This window comes from Barbus barbus, assembly GCF_936440315.1.
Source record: "Barbus barbus genome assembly, chromosome: 42".
Lineage (NCBI taxonomy): Eukaryota > Metazoa > Chordata > Actinopteri > Cypriniformes > Cyprinidae > Barbus > Barbus barbus.
Genome location: NC_136720.1, coordinates 14,399,998 through 14,416,619, shown reverse-complemented (window position 1 = coordinate 14,416,619; position 16,622 = coordinate 14,399,998). Strand labels below are relative to the sequence as shown.

The 16,622-nt window shown below is 36.1% G+C and overlaps 1 protein-coding gene across 6 annotated transcripts in view; it reads right to left on the bottom strand.

Annotated features, from left to right (window-relative positions):
* LOC306861409 (ankyrin repeat and sterile alpha motif domain-containing protein 1B-like) overlaps window positions 1-16,622 on the bottom strand; it is a gene marked incomplete at its 5' end in the record, with an annotated part of 177,726 nt that overhangs the window by 78,270 nt on the left and 82,834 nt on the right. For all 6 annotated transcript variants that reach the window (XM_079403636.1, XM_079403639.1, XM_079403637.1 and 3 more), the window contains one exon: window positions 10,779-10,915. In XM_079403636.1, the coding sequence (XP_079259762.1) occupies window positions 10,779-10,915 (137 nt within the window). The remainder of the gene's footprint in view (window positions 1-10,778; window positions 10,916-16,622) is intronic.

The following is a 16,622-nucleotide window of genomic DNA, read 5'->3' as shown; positions in this document are numbered from 1 at the left end:
TTTCTTAAAGCCACTTCACTAATTTGTGAAGCTCAATTATCTTTTGCTGCACATCAGAAATATATTCTTTGTTTTTTCTCATTGTGATGGATGATTAAGGGAATTTGGACTTTGTTTTCCCTCCTATTTATATTTCTGTGAAACAGGAAGCCATGGCTGGATAATTTCATGTTCATAATCACCCTAGAGTGCTCAAAATTGTGAATATGAATGGGAGTATACTTCAGAGATATTTTACTCTTAAGAATTTCTAGGGGTGCCAATAATTGTGTCCAACGTGTGTTTGAGAAAAACATTTATTTCATAATGATACCCCCCCCCCATTTTAAATTCTTATTATCCAATAAAAGGTTAGCTTTTTGTGATTTTTTTTAATAAAAGATCAAAAGGATTAACAAAGCAGGTTAATTTTCACAGTCTTCTTTGATCATATTTACCAAGGGTTCCAATAATTCTGACCACAACTGTATATTGTACTGAATCTATTATTACTTCTATAAAAATATAGCTAAATATCTATTAATATGCTTTTTGATATTACAGTAACGCAGTGGTTCTCAACCAGGGGTCTTAACAAATGTGTCAAGGTGATATAAAATTATTTAATTATAATAAAAGAAAATCTAACTTAATTAAAATTCTAAAACACAAACACACACACACACACACAACAGAAAAAAAATAAGATGTAAACTTAAATCACATTTATTTGTCCCCTCAATAATTTCTATTTTTACTGAAGAACATACAGAATCAGACTCTTGAATATACAGAAATCATAAAATAAATCATGATCAATACATTTTAATTAAATTTATCAACACTCCCATTTTTTGTTAATAAAAAAATTAAATAAAACAACAAATGGTTGAGAAGAGCTGCAGTAATGGAAATCAGATTTTTATTGTATTGCATTGTATTGTATTGCACAGTAATGAGAACTTGGGAATGTAGGTTAATAAAATGTGTGTAATTTTCATAAGACGAAAAGGACAAAATAAAACAATGAAAATGTATTTATTATTATTATTTTTATGCCTGAAATTTGACTAAAACAGGGTTTGCACATTCGCAAAATATGAAAGACACTCCCTTGGTCATATTTCATAATCTCTGAGACACTATAACTTTGTATATGCCTTGTATTAAGATCTGTTTCTGGTGATACAATCAGAAGCTTTTACTTTTACAGTGATAAAGTCCTCTTACAATGTTATAAGAGACCTGGTGTTCTTTACAAATCTATGTTCTCTTTTGCACACTAGCTGATCCAATGAGGGTGTGGATGTGAATTTGAAAGCGCACCAATAATTCAAATGAAATATAACCGTTTTCAAGGCTGGTGATAATACTGAGTGCCGTAAGCAGTTTATTCATCCAGATAAAGATACAGATTGAGGTGTTGAACAACCTTGATGCGTAGAGCAACACTTCCTCTTGCTATCAACATTCCTCTTGCTCGCCCTCCTTCTCACACAAACACACACACACAGTTTCACTCACTTCAGTACAACTGTCGTCTCCATGACAACGGAGACAAAGCTGCAAGAACAGGAGCACTGCAATAACAACAACATTACCAAATATATAGTTCCTGTTGCTAAAAAAAAAGGCAACAGGAACACACTCAGCAACGGAGGAGGGGTTACTGTTCATTACAAAATGAGACGCCTCAGAGCACAAATCAAACCGACTGCAGGGTTTGACAACACCTGTTATCCTTAAATGATCCTGAAACAAGCAAAACCAGAAGAAATCATGGGAAAATAATGGAAAAGTTCAACCACAATGACATTCCTGTCATCATTTACCGCATTACCTGAACCTCTACAACAGAATGTTCATGCTACTGCTGCTTTTTTTTTTTTATTAATACAACAAAAAGTAGCTTCAACAAAAAGTCTTCTGGACATTTTGATGTTTTTGAAAAAGGCTGCATTTATTTAATAATAAAATATATATATATAGTAAAAACTGTAATATTGTGAAATAGTATTATAATTTAAAATAATTTTTTTTTTATTTAAGGTCGGTAAGATTTTGTAATGTTTTTAAAAATTCTCTAATGCTCACCAAGGCTGCATTTATTTGATAAAAAAATACAGTTAAAACAGTGTACACATTACAAGTTTCAGGAGTGACAACCGCATTTAGAGTGAGTCCCGTAAATTATCGTTTCATGCATAGCAACACTTTTGCGGGAGTGAGTAAAAGTTTAGCCGCTTGTTATGTGCCATTTTTTGACTAAAGACTCTTTTTGTCTGTTGATTTGAACTAAACTACCGCTGATAGACGTGCTGTGTTGTGTTTATGCTCGGGAGGCTGCTTTAGAGAGCGCTGTCTTGCAGTGTTGCCATGTCCTCATATTTACAAGCGCTTTTAGACATGTTGTGTGGTCTTATCTCATAAAGATAGGCACTTTATGAAGTTAATAAAGTGATCTGTTGTGGTCGAGATTTTTTTGGTGTTATAAAACAAAGCATTTGGGTGTTTTAGTGTTTTGTGTGCTTGTCCTTTGTTGTTTATTTCTATGAAGATCTGGCAACACTGACACTTTATCACAGGGCTCATGCGAGCAACTAGCCCCGTGCTAAATTAAGACTTCTTTAATCTCACATACAGACGAAGACGCCGATGCACGTTCAAATGCGTCATTAACAACTAGCAGTTCAGTTCAGTAGAATTTCTGTATATGCGGTTGTCACTACCTGTATTTTTCGGGAGTTAATGCGGTTGTAGAATGCGGTTGTCACTACCGTATTTTAGTGAATTATGTGTGTACAGAACGCAATTAAGGAGTAAAAGGTGAACTGACAATGAATTTAGCTACAGTGTGTACGTGGCCACAGTAATATTGTAAAATATTACTACAATTGAAAATAACTGTTTTCCGTTTAATATATTTTGTGCTGTGCAATATTTTTGTGAAAACATTGATACATTTTATCAGGAATATCTGATGAATAGAAAATTCTAAAGAACAAAATTCCATCTTTACGGTCACTTTTCAACCAATCAATTGAATGCGTCCTTGATAAATAAAAAACATGAAATAATATTAAAAAAAGCTTAAAGTTTCAGATCACCATTCACTTTAATTGTACTAAAAATTGCAGCATGAACATTCTGCTAAACATCTTTTAGGTAAATGGTAAATGTTAAAGAAAGAAAAGTAAAGGAGAGTTATGAAGCTTGTGCTTCACGCTGTGTTTGTTTGTATCACACACGAAGAATTACATGATATTAGCATCATTAGCATGACAAACTCGAAACTCAAGGGGCTGAGGGCATGAAATATCTGCATCATTTAGCTCATCACCATTTCATCAGCGGTGTTACAGTTTAATCGCCAAAGGGGTTCTCAACATCCAGCTGGGCGCATGAAATTATCTTTTATTCCTGAATTGCTATTAAAAAGAAAATGCTGAATATGTTATGACCACAGGGCTTTGAGAGACTACGGGAAGATTTCAACAGAAGACACATAGCACAAGGTCACTGATGAGTGTGTGTGGGCTACACTTTTAGGTCATTCACAGTGCAAACACACACATTTGTTCACACTGCCAATTAAATACTTCTTAATTTAAACTCTGTTTAAATTAAGAAGTACACAACCATGTACACAACCACACACACTTAAAAGGTCGATAAAAAGCAGAAAAGGAAACTCTTCACGTTCCAATGGTTGCAAGTTGGCTGCTTTCGCAGCTCCTATAACACACAATAATTTAATTTAATAAAATAATTTAACTTAATTTCACAATTTGTAAGAGTCCTCTATACTGTGTGAATTCAGCCCAATGGCTTAGCTTCACATCAAGAGGCATTTTGACAGCTTTGAGTATCTCTCTCTCTCAACAGAGGCTAATATACTCTCTTCTAAAAGACTGATGTCTTCTACCGCATTTGTAATGTCTGTCATTAAAATAGACAAAAGCTATGTAAATGCTTAGTGCAAACATGAATGCTGTCAGTTGTAAGTCTTTGAAAATGATGCATATTTCAAACGTAGCCTTTTAGATCAGAGACTTGATCTTGCCTAATTGAGTGTGCATCATTTTCATAATTTCAGTGTTCATAAATTGTGTTCATAAATTTACACAACCACTTTTTTAAAAAATAGGAAGGATCACATAGATAGATGTACATGTTTTCTCTTTCTTATCTCCATCAGCCAAGAGAAACACAGGGAACATCATTCTCCAGCATCTTGCACTGTCAGAAGGGGCAGCGAGATTATCAGAACCACTTACAGCTAAATTAATCACAGTTGGGCTTCAACACAGATTAACTGTGCCACACACACGCACGCACACACAAACACAACCTAAAGCATCTAAAGATCTGTACCTGTGAACTTGTTAAAAACAGATAAAGATAAAGAAAAGGACTTGTGGTCATTTAACAGGTTATTTTTCTGTTTTCTGATCTGAATATCAGAGATATTTATTAAAATCAGTTTAGCCAAATGCCACTAAATTTACATTGAAGTTAACTGAATAGGCTTAAACCAGTTATGACAGGTTTATATTTTGTTTCTCTTTCCTGCAACCTGAGTGAGAAAGCACACACTTGAGAATAAAGTCATGCAGTCTTTAGCCCAGCTGGATTACAGTGGTTGTGTTTATGTGTGTGTGTGTGTGTGTGCTGATAAAGCATCAATAGGATTTTCTGTCCCCACTACAGCTCAAAGAGCTTCTACTGTCCACATTCAAGCACACAAAAGAACACATTTCACCGTGTCATTCTGATTTTCTACAAAGGTTAATTACATTTTTAATAAATTTAATTATGCATTGTCCTCTGCCAGGCAGATGCAGCTCAAGAATCATTCTTGACCAGAAAGCCTTGTTAAACGGAGATTAAATCAGGTAAAACAATTGTTGTAGTGTCCGAAAACACATTTTCAAATAATACACTACAGCTCTGCTCCAAGGCCTACTGTAGTAAGCTGCCTGCTGCCTGCATCATCAGCCTCACAAGTGATCCACATTCAGAATACTCTGTATTTTAATGCTTAAAAGGGGATTATTGCAAATTCTACTGGGATCAAATCATTCCAATTAACATGTTGCAGAGCTAATTAACTAACCAAAACCATAATAATATGTATAAACTACATAGCAGATACAAATATTGAGTTATATGATTTAGTTTTGGATAAAATTGATAAAATTTAGAATTTTGTATTGATCACTAAGGGCCAGTTTGACTAAACAGGGCAAATTAGCGTGAGAGTGCAGTTCCAAAACAGCACCGATGGGCGTGGAAATTTCTGCAGGTGATTTACTAACAACGCGCAAATTAAAGAACACAGACGCAACATCTCATTTACATATAGACAAACGCAATATACCAAGTGCAGCACAAATTAGAGCAGTCGCAAATAAATAATAAGAAATAAAGAAGCCACAGTACAATGAGAAGAACCTGAGGCCAAAAAAATTAAGGGTTGCAAGACGTTTTGACAGACCTGGTATTGCGTAACTCCTAACTGAGGGTTCCAAGTCGTCTTTTATTTCCTGAAGAAATTAAAAATAACCTTGCTTGGCAAACTATATTTTCGTGTTCTTCTTGCATTCCTACGGATCCCTTAGAGCTCATGGTGGTGGAAAGATTTCGGGGTGGGAGGAAAAAATATTTTTCAAAACTTTTGTGTTCTCTCGCAAAACTTTGCGCTCTCTCGCATTTGCGAGTTGCGAGAGAGCGCAAAGTTTTGCGAGAGAACGCAAAAGTTTTGCGAGGGAACGCAAACATCTTTGCGAGAGAACGCAAAGTTTTGCGAGAGAACGCAAAAGATTTGAAAAACATTTTTTCCTCCCACCCCGAATTTTTTTCACCCACCCCGAAATCTTTCCACCACCATGAGCTCTAAGGGTACATTCCAATAAATTAATAAGTGTGGGAAAAAATCCTCTCCCTTCTAACACTCGCTCTCTCTTCTCTGTGGTGCCTCCTCCTGGCAACAATAATTGCAGCCATTTCAAGCGCAAAATATAAGACATGCCTTTTTTGGGCTTTAAATAATGGCGCAAACACCAGTAATTTGAGGAGCGCAAACATTAGTAAATCTCGTTGCAAGATTCATTTGAATACTCTCCTCCCATAAATTTTGCGTCTGAAAGGGAAACTCCTACAAATGCATATTCAATATATTAATAATATATTTACATATGCATATTCAAGGTCAGGCGCAAAACTGTGTCCACGCCTTTTCAGCGCTAATTCGTCACTGCACATCTTTGGTAAAACCTGGCAGTATTATTTTAATCCCAAAAGACTGTAAAACTGGCCCTAAAGGCTAGTTCACACTACAGGATTTTAAGCCCGATTTGCAAATTAACGAGCTCGCTGTAATCGGGGGGGGGGGGGGGGCTTTATGTGTGAACAACGATGCATCAAAGACGCTCACTGACAAACAAACAAATATCTAGCATGCCAAATATCTGGACCGGTCGGTCGACTCGACATCACGTGGTGTCAGGTGTAGTGACGAGCTACAGCCAATGAAAGAGCAAGGCATGGGGGATACACAAGGGATACAGCGCGCGCTACTGGGCATGCGCATTTACATATTTTCCGAGCCCACAATATAACGTGAAACCTATGAAAATGGTTTTAAAAAGCACATAGCGCCATAGTTTCATCACTTTGCGAGTGTCGCAGTGACCGTCTTTTTGCAGTAAAGGACCTGTCATAGTTTAATGAGAGGAAGATGACATGAAGCTCGCGGTTAACCTGCATTGAAAACAGATGAGCTGCATGTGCATATACAGCACCCGATCGGGGCGAAGTTCATTTTGTCCACAGAATGATAGGAGCATACTTTTTTTAACATTATTTTATTGTTTAACACTCAGCATTTAACTTTAGCGCTGCAAGCTATGCATACAGTGCATGAGCAGATTTTCTGGTAAGCAAAACAAGCACTTTTAAATACCTCAGCTTATTGCCGTTACCATGGCAGCCAACAACAGCACAGCTTAACCCTCCGGACATATTTATATTTAGTTATATTGAAAAAGTTTCAATTCAGTCGATCTTTTTCACCCCGTTTTAACATGTATTTCTATGAAGACTGGCCAGCTGTCAGGCAAGATGGCGGATAGCAGCGGCGGCACATAATACATGTTCTGATTGGTCAGATCACCTTTCAATCAAGCTCTTTGCGAACGGTCAATTCTCGCGTGTTTTCATGACAAAACGTGGTTTAGGGACCGAATCGAGTAGTTGGGTGACAGAGTTGTTGTCAGCTCGTGTAGTGTGTAACCCCTGGTTGCAGATAATTTACATAGAGTCATGTAGTGTGAACGCTACAACGACTAAAAGACAGACAATCAAGTCATATAGTCTGAACGGCACAGCGATCTGCTGACGTGTAAAGTCCTGTAGTGTGAACTTGGCTTAAGTGTGTTGTACTGCTTTCTGGGAGAGTCTTCATCACAAAGGTTTCTTGAATGATTGTGCCTTAGATTTTGACTAAAAGAATGCATCATAATTTTGCAGCTTCCTCGTTTTTAGAATAGAGCTTATCTGCAGAATAGAATAGAATAGAATAGAATAAATAGAATGGAATGGAATAGAATGTCTTACAACTGCATGTTCAAATTTATATTTGTAATTAGAATAGAATAGAATAGAATAGAATAGAATAGAATATCTAATTGTCTTATGAATGCATGTCAATAAAAATCACTGCCTAATATGCTGCCTAAAAATGCTGTCTAGGCGGGCAGCTCACTAGATTGTGGAAAAGAACTTGTATATAGAATAGAGTAGAATAGAATATATTTGTCTTATGACTGCATGAGGCAGGCAGCTCAGTAGGATTTAGACCAGAACTTATATCAAGAAAAGAATAGAATATATTTGTCTCAGTGCTGCCTAAAACGTCTGTCTAGGTAAGGAGCTCACTAGGTTTTGGAACAAAACTTTATGTAATAGAATATCTCTTTGTCTTACAACTGTGTTTCTATGCAGCCAAAAAAAAAATGTCTGGGCAGACAGCTCACTAGGTTTTGGAACAGAACTGATATATAGAATAGAATAGAATAGAATAGAATAGAATAGAATATCTATTTGTCATACGACTGCATGTCTATGCTGTCTATGCAGGCAACTCATTAGGTTTTATATATGTAATGGAGAGTAGAGTAGAATAGAATAGAATGTGTATTTGTCATATGACCGCATGTATATGTTGTCTAAAAATGCTGTCTATGTAGGCAACTCACTAGGTTTTTTAATAGAACTTACATATACATACATATATACATACATATATATATATATATGAAAGAATAGAATAGAAAATTTGCCACATTATTCTGGCTAGTTTATTTTTTCAAGCAACTTGCAGTATACAAAGTCACAGCAGGAGCAGCAGAATTTTAAATTAAAGTGAAGATCGCCCTGTAGTAACCTGAGATTAGGTTTCTTGCTAAATGAGGACAGCTCAATGACCAGCCCTTTTGGGGTTTGAACCTACAACTTTTCAGTTACAAGCTCAGGTTATTAACCCCTGGGTGACTTCTCTTTATGAACAGACACTTTATAAATGGTGCCTTATGTTGAGATTTAAATGCAGCTAGAGGCGAATGATCCCTCATCAGTCTCTTCCTTTCTCTCAGGAGAACCAGGGGCACACCTGAATGGGCCGTAGAGCTTATGATTAACAGACGTGACTAGACTCCTCTCCGCTTGTGCATAGAGCAAATGAGCAGCTCAATTGGCCCATCAGTGTGCCGGAGCCCTCGTCAGCTCTGATGGAAGCCCACTTTAGTGATCATGAGTGCTGTGTGATGATTTAGCTACCACTAATACAGACTGCTGTATCATGCATGCAGAGTTTGATGCCATGTAGCGCAACAGGTTTTATAACCCACATTTATTGGCAATCAGATTTCATTTGGTACAGCTGTATACTTAGCTTGGCGGCGGGCTATATTTTGCGATAATGGCCATCTGGTTGTCCATTATTTTTAATTTTTTTTGCAGAAAAGATAAAGACAAATAAAAAGGCATAAAATAAGTAAGAGAGAGTCACATGTGACTTGTTCATCACCAGTTGAAGATAGACTGCACTTAGCAGCACCAAAGCACAGTTTGAAATTAAGAAAAAAATGAAATCAATCTTTAGGAAAGTGCACTGCACATGTCATGTGCCCAACTGGAGCATTGTGGAGTTTGATGTTGAAGACAGTGGGGAAGAATGTGCACAGTTGTGTCTCTTTCTAATCCTGCGGGCGCTCAGCATACAGACAACACGGCCCGAAAGAGGGCTAGTGCAGATAAACGAGGGATTGTGGTTGACTGAAAAGAGGACAAACATGACTCTGATAGGAAGCACTGAGCACTCTGACGGGGACGAAAAAGGGCCCATTCACACTCTTCTAAGAGAATAATAAGTCACAATCACAGAGCAGGAAACCAACAGAGAGAAAGAGATTTGCAGAAAAGAGACAACATCATACACAGTGGCCTCAAATAGATAACCTAAGCCACAGTAACAAACATATGAATTTCACGTGCATTAAATATAAAATATCTAACCAAGTGGCAACTGTAAACAAATGATGCTGGAGCTATTCTCGGAACTCATTTGACTATTCTGAGCCATATTATCTGGTTCCAATTGGTATTATTTATTCAACAACCACCTGCAATCCAGTTTAATCAGGCTCTATCACTGATATAGCACTAGTTAGAGCCTAATTTGCAAAGGTCAGCGCTACTCTCAAAAAAGTGCCACTATTGCCACACACAGAAAGCAGGCAATAAACAGAATAAATTTTTAAAAAGATGTTTACGAACATTTTATAGCAATCCTGGCAGCAGTAATTCATCGAATGCTGATGAAATGGATAAAGACAATTGTGCCATGTAAACTTTATTCAGCAGTTTTTCAGCAGGCATTTGTGCTGTCACATGATATATCCATATCGTTTCTTTTATGTGCATGAATTGCAGCATATTGTTAGTGAATAATCTTCTAAACACTGAAACAAATCTGTAATAGAAATTGCTTGCAAATTTCATGAATAATTACAAATAAACTGCAAGTAACACGTTGAATTAAACGTGACGTTTTAGAAAAAAAACATTTTACATTGTATATTTTGTCATTTAGAATTACAAATAATTAATATTAATAGAATTAAGTTTTATTTACAACTTTACAATGTACATTTTGTAATGTATAATTCATTTAGATTTATAATAATTAAAATCATTTATAATTAATATGAATTTATTATATAAATTATTTTTTTAGTAAATATTTTGCTTAGTGTGCTTCTGTAATTATTTTTTGTTAATAAATGCCGCTTGGTTTGCAATTACTTTCATATGCTTTTAAGGATGCGTTTTTAATTGTCCAGGCACTTTTTGGGAACATTAAAGCTTGATCTTACTATACTGTAACTGATGCTAATCAAATAAAAACCCTCAAGTTTGAAGGAGGAGTGAAAATGAGGGTGGCTTGTGACAATTGCATATCAAAGCATGAAGAGAATCTGCCTGTCGGGCATGTGCATATTTATAATAGCCGTATAATTAAGATGAAGAATGCTCAGTATCTTAGCATAGATGTAAGACAGCACTGCTCTTGTGTGTGTGTGTGTGTGTGTGTGTGTGTATGACTCCCACACACAGATGCTGCGATAGTTACAGCCAGACTATGTTTTATCTAAAAGAGCACCATTAACCTTGAGAGCAGAACAACATAATAGACTGTGTGTGCATGTGTGTTCCTGCGTGTGCGTGTGTGTGTGTACCTGGGGGCGGATGACTCTCTCAATGTTCCTCAGGGCCGTATCAGGTGAAGGAGGTGAGCAGTCAGGAGTCAGGCCTGTAGAGTCGTCACCATGGTTACCTCGCTCTGCATCACTGACCGACACATGTGAGAAGTGGCCTTCAGTGAGACAAAAAACAGAGAGATTGAGATACATTGAAATTAAAACCACATGATTCATAAATTAAAAACAATGAGCCTGAAGTGACTTCTAGGACATAATTAGGCCGACAAATGTATTACCGCCATTGATTCTAAAGTCACTGGCCAGAAGTGCTACTTATGGGAAGCAAAAGGGATTTTGGAAAGAAACTAAATGATGCAGAAATTCAATGAAAGCACTTCCAGCAATAGCAGGAAAAGATTCCAAAGGGGACCTTCAATGCTAATGAAATGGCTGAACACTGAGCATTTAACGCAGAGCCTTTGCATCATTACCTTTTAACACTCTGAAATCCAGTGTGTGACACACAGAGGTGAAAGGTTTTATTAATGTGAGCTTTTGTCAGTGTCAATTACCATAGAAAAGAATTTCAACTCATCCCTTAGTTTGTAAAACCAGTCAAAAGTTTTGTTGCTCTTACATTGTTATTTATGTGTGCTCCATAAGGCCAATTTATACTGATGAAAAAACTCAACAAAACAAACTGGGCAAACGTGCGTGCACAGACTGAAGACAAGGTAGACAGATGAAGTTCCAATGTGAGTACTCCACAGAAGAAAGCAGATACCAATAAACTCCAACCAACACAACAAACTGCATCAGATAGAAATAAACTCCAACACAACAAACTCTATCAGATAGCAATAAAATCCATCCAACACCAACAAACTCCCTCAGACACCATTAAACTCCAGTCAACACCAACAAACGCCAACAGATAAACAAGAAAACTCCAACCAACACCAAAAAAAAAAAACATATAACAGCATCCATGCGGACAAAATCAGAGACAAATCCAAGCTGCATTCATTTATTCAACACCCTCCTCATTTTCCTTTCCTTCTGTTTTTCAAATCAGTTGATTGCCAACTAAAAGGCAGGAGATGAGCAACAAGATTTGCCATAGTCAAAACAAAAGAAACTTAAAGCAAAAAGAATAATTTCCCCTGTATAACAGTAAACAAGCAGGTAATTAGGCAATAAAACGCATCAAATCCAAGTATACACACGTTTACTTAGGGACAAAATAGAAAAAAAAAAAAAAGATTTATATTCATTTCATCACTTTTATCATCAGGGTCATTGCAACCTTGTATAATTTTCTTCTATTGAACACAAAAGAAACATTTTGAATATTCCATGTAGAATCAGAGCTTTCCAGATTCAAAAATCATCAAAAAGCACCATAAATATATTATAAAAACTGTTCAAATTATAGATTGGTACCTCAAACTATAGTGCTATGTGGCAACAGACTGAAATTTAAGTCATTATTCACTGAACATCTTCCTGTCCAGTGAGTTGCGAAAAGATTATTGATTCAGTGAGTCAGTGAAGTCAAGATCAATCGGTTTGTGAGTGAAATCAGACCATTCACTGTATAAAAAAAAAAAAAAAAAAAAGGAAAAGTCTGCTGCAATTAGTTACAACAACTTATAATTTGTTGAGATAACATTTTCAAATTAATTAAACTAAAGGTAACTGAACGTTTTATTAAGTTGAACAACACATTATTACTTATTTTAATGTCCAGTGTTATGGAAGCCCGTTTCCGCCACTGAATTAAAAAATTTAAAAAGGCAACTGTGTGTTGTGTTTTTTAAATCAGTTGATTGCCATGGTCAGAATTATTAGATATAAACTCGCAATTCTGAGAAAAAAGTCACATTTGTGAGATATACACTCGCGATTCTGAGAAAAAATGTCACAAAGCAAGACAAACTCACAATTCTTTTTTTTTTCTGCAATTGTGAGTTTATATCACGTAATACTGATTTGTTTAACTCACAAATGCGAGTTTGTATTGTGCAATTCTGAGAAAAAAATGTCAGAACTGCGTGTTTTTATCTCGCAATTCTGACTTCATAACTCAATTGCGAGTTTATATCTCACAATACTGAGAAAAAAGTCAGAATTGCGAGTTTATTTCTCACAATTCTGACTTTATAACTGCAATTGCGAGAAAAAAAGCCAGAATTGTGAGCCCCCCCAGGAGAACTCCAGGAGAGCTGTCATTTTAAATAAATAATGTATTTGTATTAAATAAATATGACTTGTATTTCTATTCGCTTGAAGACCTTATATATAGTGCACAAATTATATGAACCACTTTCGTAATTTATTTAGCAGATTTTTTAACCTTTTGGAGCAGTGATATTTTAGAATTATTTAAATATTATTATAGTATTTATATTTTTTTATTTATTAATATTTTAATTTTATTTGTTTGTTTGTATTCTATTTAGCTTTAGTTTACTTTTATAGCAGTTTTAGTCATTTTAGTACATTTCTAATTTTTGTTCCTTAACTTTTTCATTTAATATTTATATTTTATTTCAGCTTTATTTCAATTACCAAAAAACATTTTTAGTTTTGGTTTAGTTTCTGGAGTTTGGCAGTCCCAGTCCTCATTCACTTCCATTATACTGAAAAGAGCCAGGATATTCTTCAAAATTCCACCTTGTGTTGAAAGGAACAACGCATATATTTGGGTTTCGTGCATATTCAGATAAACCTAAGGGTGGGTAAATAAGACGTACTTACAACTAGCTTTATATAAAAACAATAGATGTTATGTCCTCATTTAGTTGGCTAGGTAAATGCATGTCTGGGAAAGACAATAAAAGAAACAATCGGCGTTAAAACCATTTAAACGGGCCTTGGGTAATCATGGATCATGCTTGATGGTGTTTGTTCGTGTCTTAGCACACATTTGAAACCTTAGCATGTTTCACAATAAACCCACCACTGTGGCTCAGAGATGAGACACACTCTTTTCTGAATATTTCAGACTTCACCTCACTCATACGCAAGTACTTTAACCATCATATGTCAGCCTTATAGACTGACACTGAAATTATATGATAAAATTATATTCTGTATTCATGGTGAATGCTGAGCAGACTAATGAATTGCAGAAATACCATTAAGTCAGTTTGGTCCACACTGACACACACTTCTACACGCGGCTCATTTCTTCCCTTCAAACACCAGTGTCATGAATACTGACGAGCTCGGTTCCTCTAGTATGCAAATGATGGAGGAATATTCATGAACCACTAAACTAAACTGAGCGGCGTTAATAATTGAAACAAAATGGCAGACTCGATTGTCACTTACACACATGCTTATATTTGTACTTTCTTTATTGACGCCTGTCAGAGTCCCATTTAAAACAATGTTCGCGGTGGATCAAAAAACCCGTCCTCGCTGGGGGGGATCATACGAGTGCATGTGAGAAAGAGAGATCCTAACGGAGCTGGTGGGAAAGAGTGTGACTGTCAAAACTGCTCGCAGCTGTTTTCGCAATAACAGCGGGCAGATCTGTAACTGCGGTAGGAAGCTCAGTGGGGCTTGACCCTGTTGGTAATGGGCAGGAAGCCGGGGATGAACTCGACTTGTGTTTTACTCTTTCAGCCATTAGCCATTAACCTCTCTGAGCTGCGATAGTGAGGGAGAAATGAGGCATGTAGGAGCCATGGGCACACCGAGACTCTTCAGACACAGATGCTGAAAGATTAGCAAGCCATTACTCCAGCTGCACAGAAATATCAATATCCAAACATATTATTATGTGCAGTTTTGGTGGCACAACTACCAAATTTAACGATGCAACTGCCAGAGATTCTCGTGCTATATTGTACATTTTAGACTGGCGGATTTACTAAGCGACACCCTGCCGAGACTCGTTGGTACTTCCAGTGAATATAAAAGTAAATAAAATAAAACAATAATTGAATACATTTTGTATTTATGGTGAATCAAGTAATATATAAAATATATATAAACTGAATGTTGAATTTATTTATATTGTATTTATGCCAATGTCTTCATTCACCCCACCACATTGGTCAAAGCATTGACGCATTTGTGATTAAAATGAACTAAATTAAATTAAATTAAAATAATGTTGAATTAAATATTATGATATACATATATATGTATATATATACACATATACATATATATACACATAATACGAGATATACACAGTGTATATACACAGTATATATATACACAGTATATATATATATATATATATATATATACACAGTATATATATATATATATATATATATATATATATATATATATATATATATATATATATATACACACACACACTGTATATGTATGTATGTATGTATGTATGTATGTATGTATATATATATATATATATATATATATATATTAGTGCTGTTAAAATATAGCGTGTTAACGCAGGCAATTAAATTTTCCAGTTTAACGTGCTAGAAATATTTAATTTGGCGGGGCAAGGTTTGGCCACTCACAACTGCTAAAGAATTGAGTTTATTCAGACGCAGAACGTCTTTTTCGCCATATATCAGTAAAAACTAATCTTCCTGTCTTGTCAGCTGTTATACTGTGCTCTAAGCACATGCACAAATGTGCCAGCACACGCTGTATTAGGCTATATTAAAGCGCTGTATCTTATTCAAACCCAAATGAAACTACGAGCATGCAATGTAGTAGTTATGTTGTCAGTTAAGTCATGAAGTCACAAAAAAAGGCGATTAAAGCTGCCTTAAAGGTGCCACAGAATGCACTGATACAATATTTTAAATTGTTCTCTGATATCTACATAGATGGTATGTGGCTTAGGTAAGGGCAAAAAATCTCCAGAAACGGTTTTAAATGTCCATTTACAACCCTAGGATTTCTCTCTAGAATGAAATGGTCTGTTATTGGCTTATTTGGCAGGGTCATGAATAATAATGAGCTCTGCTCTGATTGGCTGTTTCACAGTGCTGCTCATTTCAGTAGCTCACAAGAAGGAAACACGGGGAGGGAAATATATATTTCAATACTTTCTCTCGCAGTTATAGCGGGCATCCGGGAGCCGCTATTAATATGCTGGGCACTGAAACTGCTTTTGAATGCACGATCGCTTTTAACTTTCACTTTCGCTTTCGAGATTCGCAATCACTGGTACTCTGTTTATACTATGGAGCGGCAGTAATACTTACCACACATTTTACAAGGTCAGATGCTTGTCAGTGGTGCTCAGGATCTGTAAATCCTTCGCCATCATCCTCAGTCATCTCTCCTTACTCTGTTTATGTGGTAAGTGAAATCGTATGTACTGCAATGTAACAGGCTACCGCTAGCAAAGAGCTAACCATGTCCCTTTAGTGGCTCGCATTATTTTAGTAGAATGCATTATTTGTTTTCCGTGCCTCTCTGAATACAGACACCAACCCATGCCTGCACTTCACATCCCCTGCACAGCCTGGAACATAACATTTATTTCCGTAATCTGCCTGCTGGCCTCGATTGTTTCTTCACAATACCTGCAGAACTTCTGATGATTCGGCTGGCGCCTGCCCTAGAACATGGGTGGATATATGCAAATGTTGGGGGCGTAACTATTAGTGATCCCGACTGTTAGGCTGTTACGTCACAGTCAGTGTTATGTTCTGATTCGCCTATTTTTCAGTGGTCTTTTTTATTCACGAGATTTACATGGTGTTTGAGGCTCACGGTATGTAATTTCCATGCACAGAACTCTTATTATTCAACTATGCCAAGGTAAATACAGTTTTCCATTCTATGGCACCTTTAAAACTGTGCATGCAAGTATTTATTTTTTATTAAAAGAGGAAATCAATAACTTCTGTAATTTTAATCTTTATCTCTATTTAA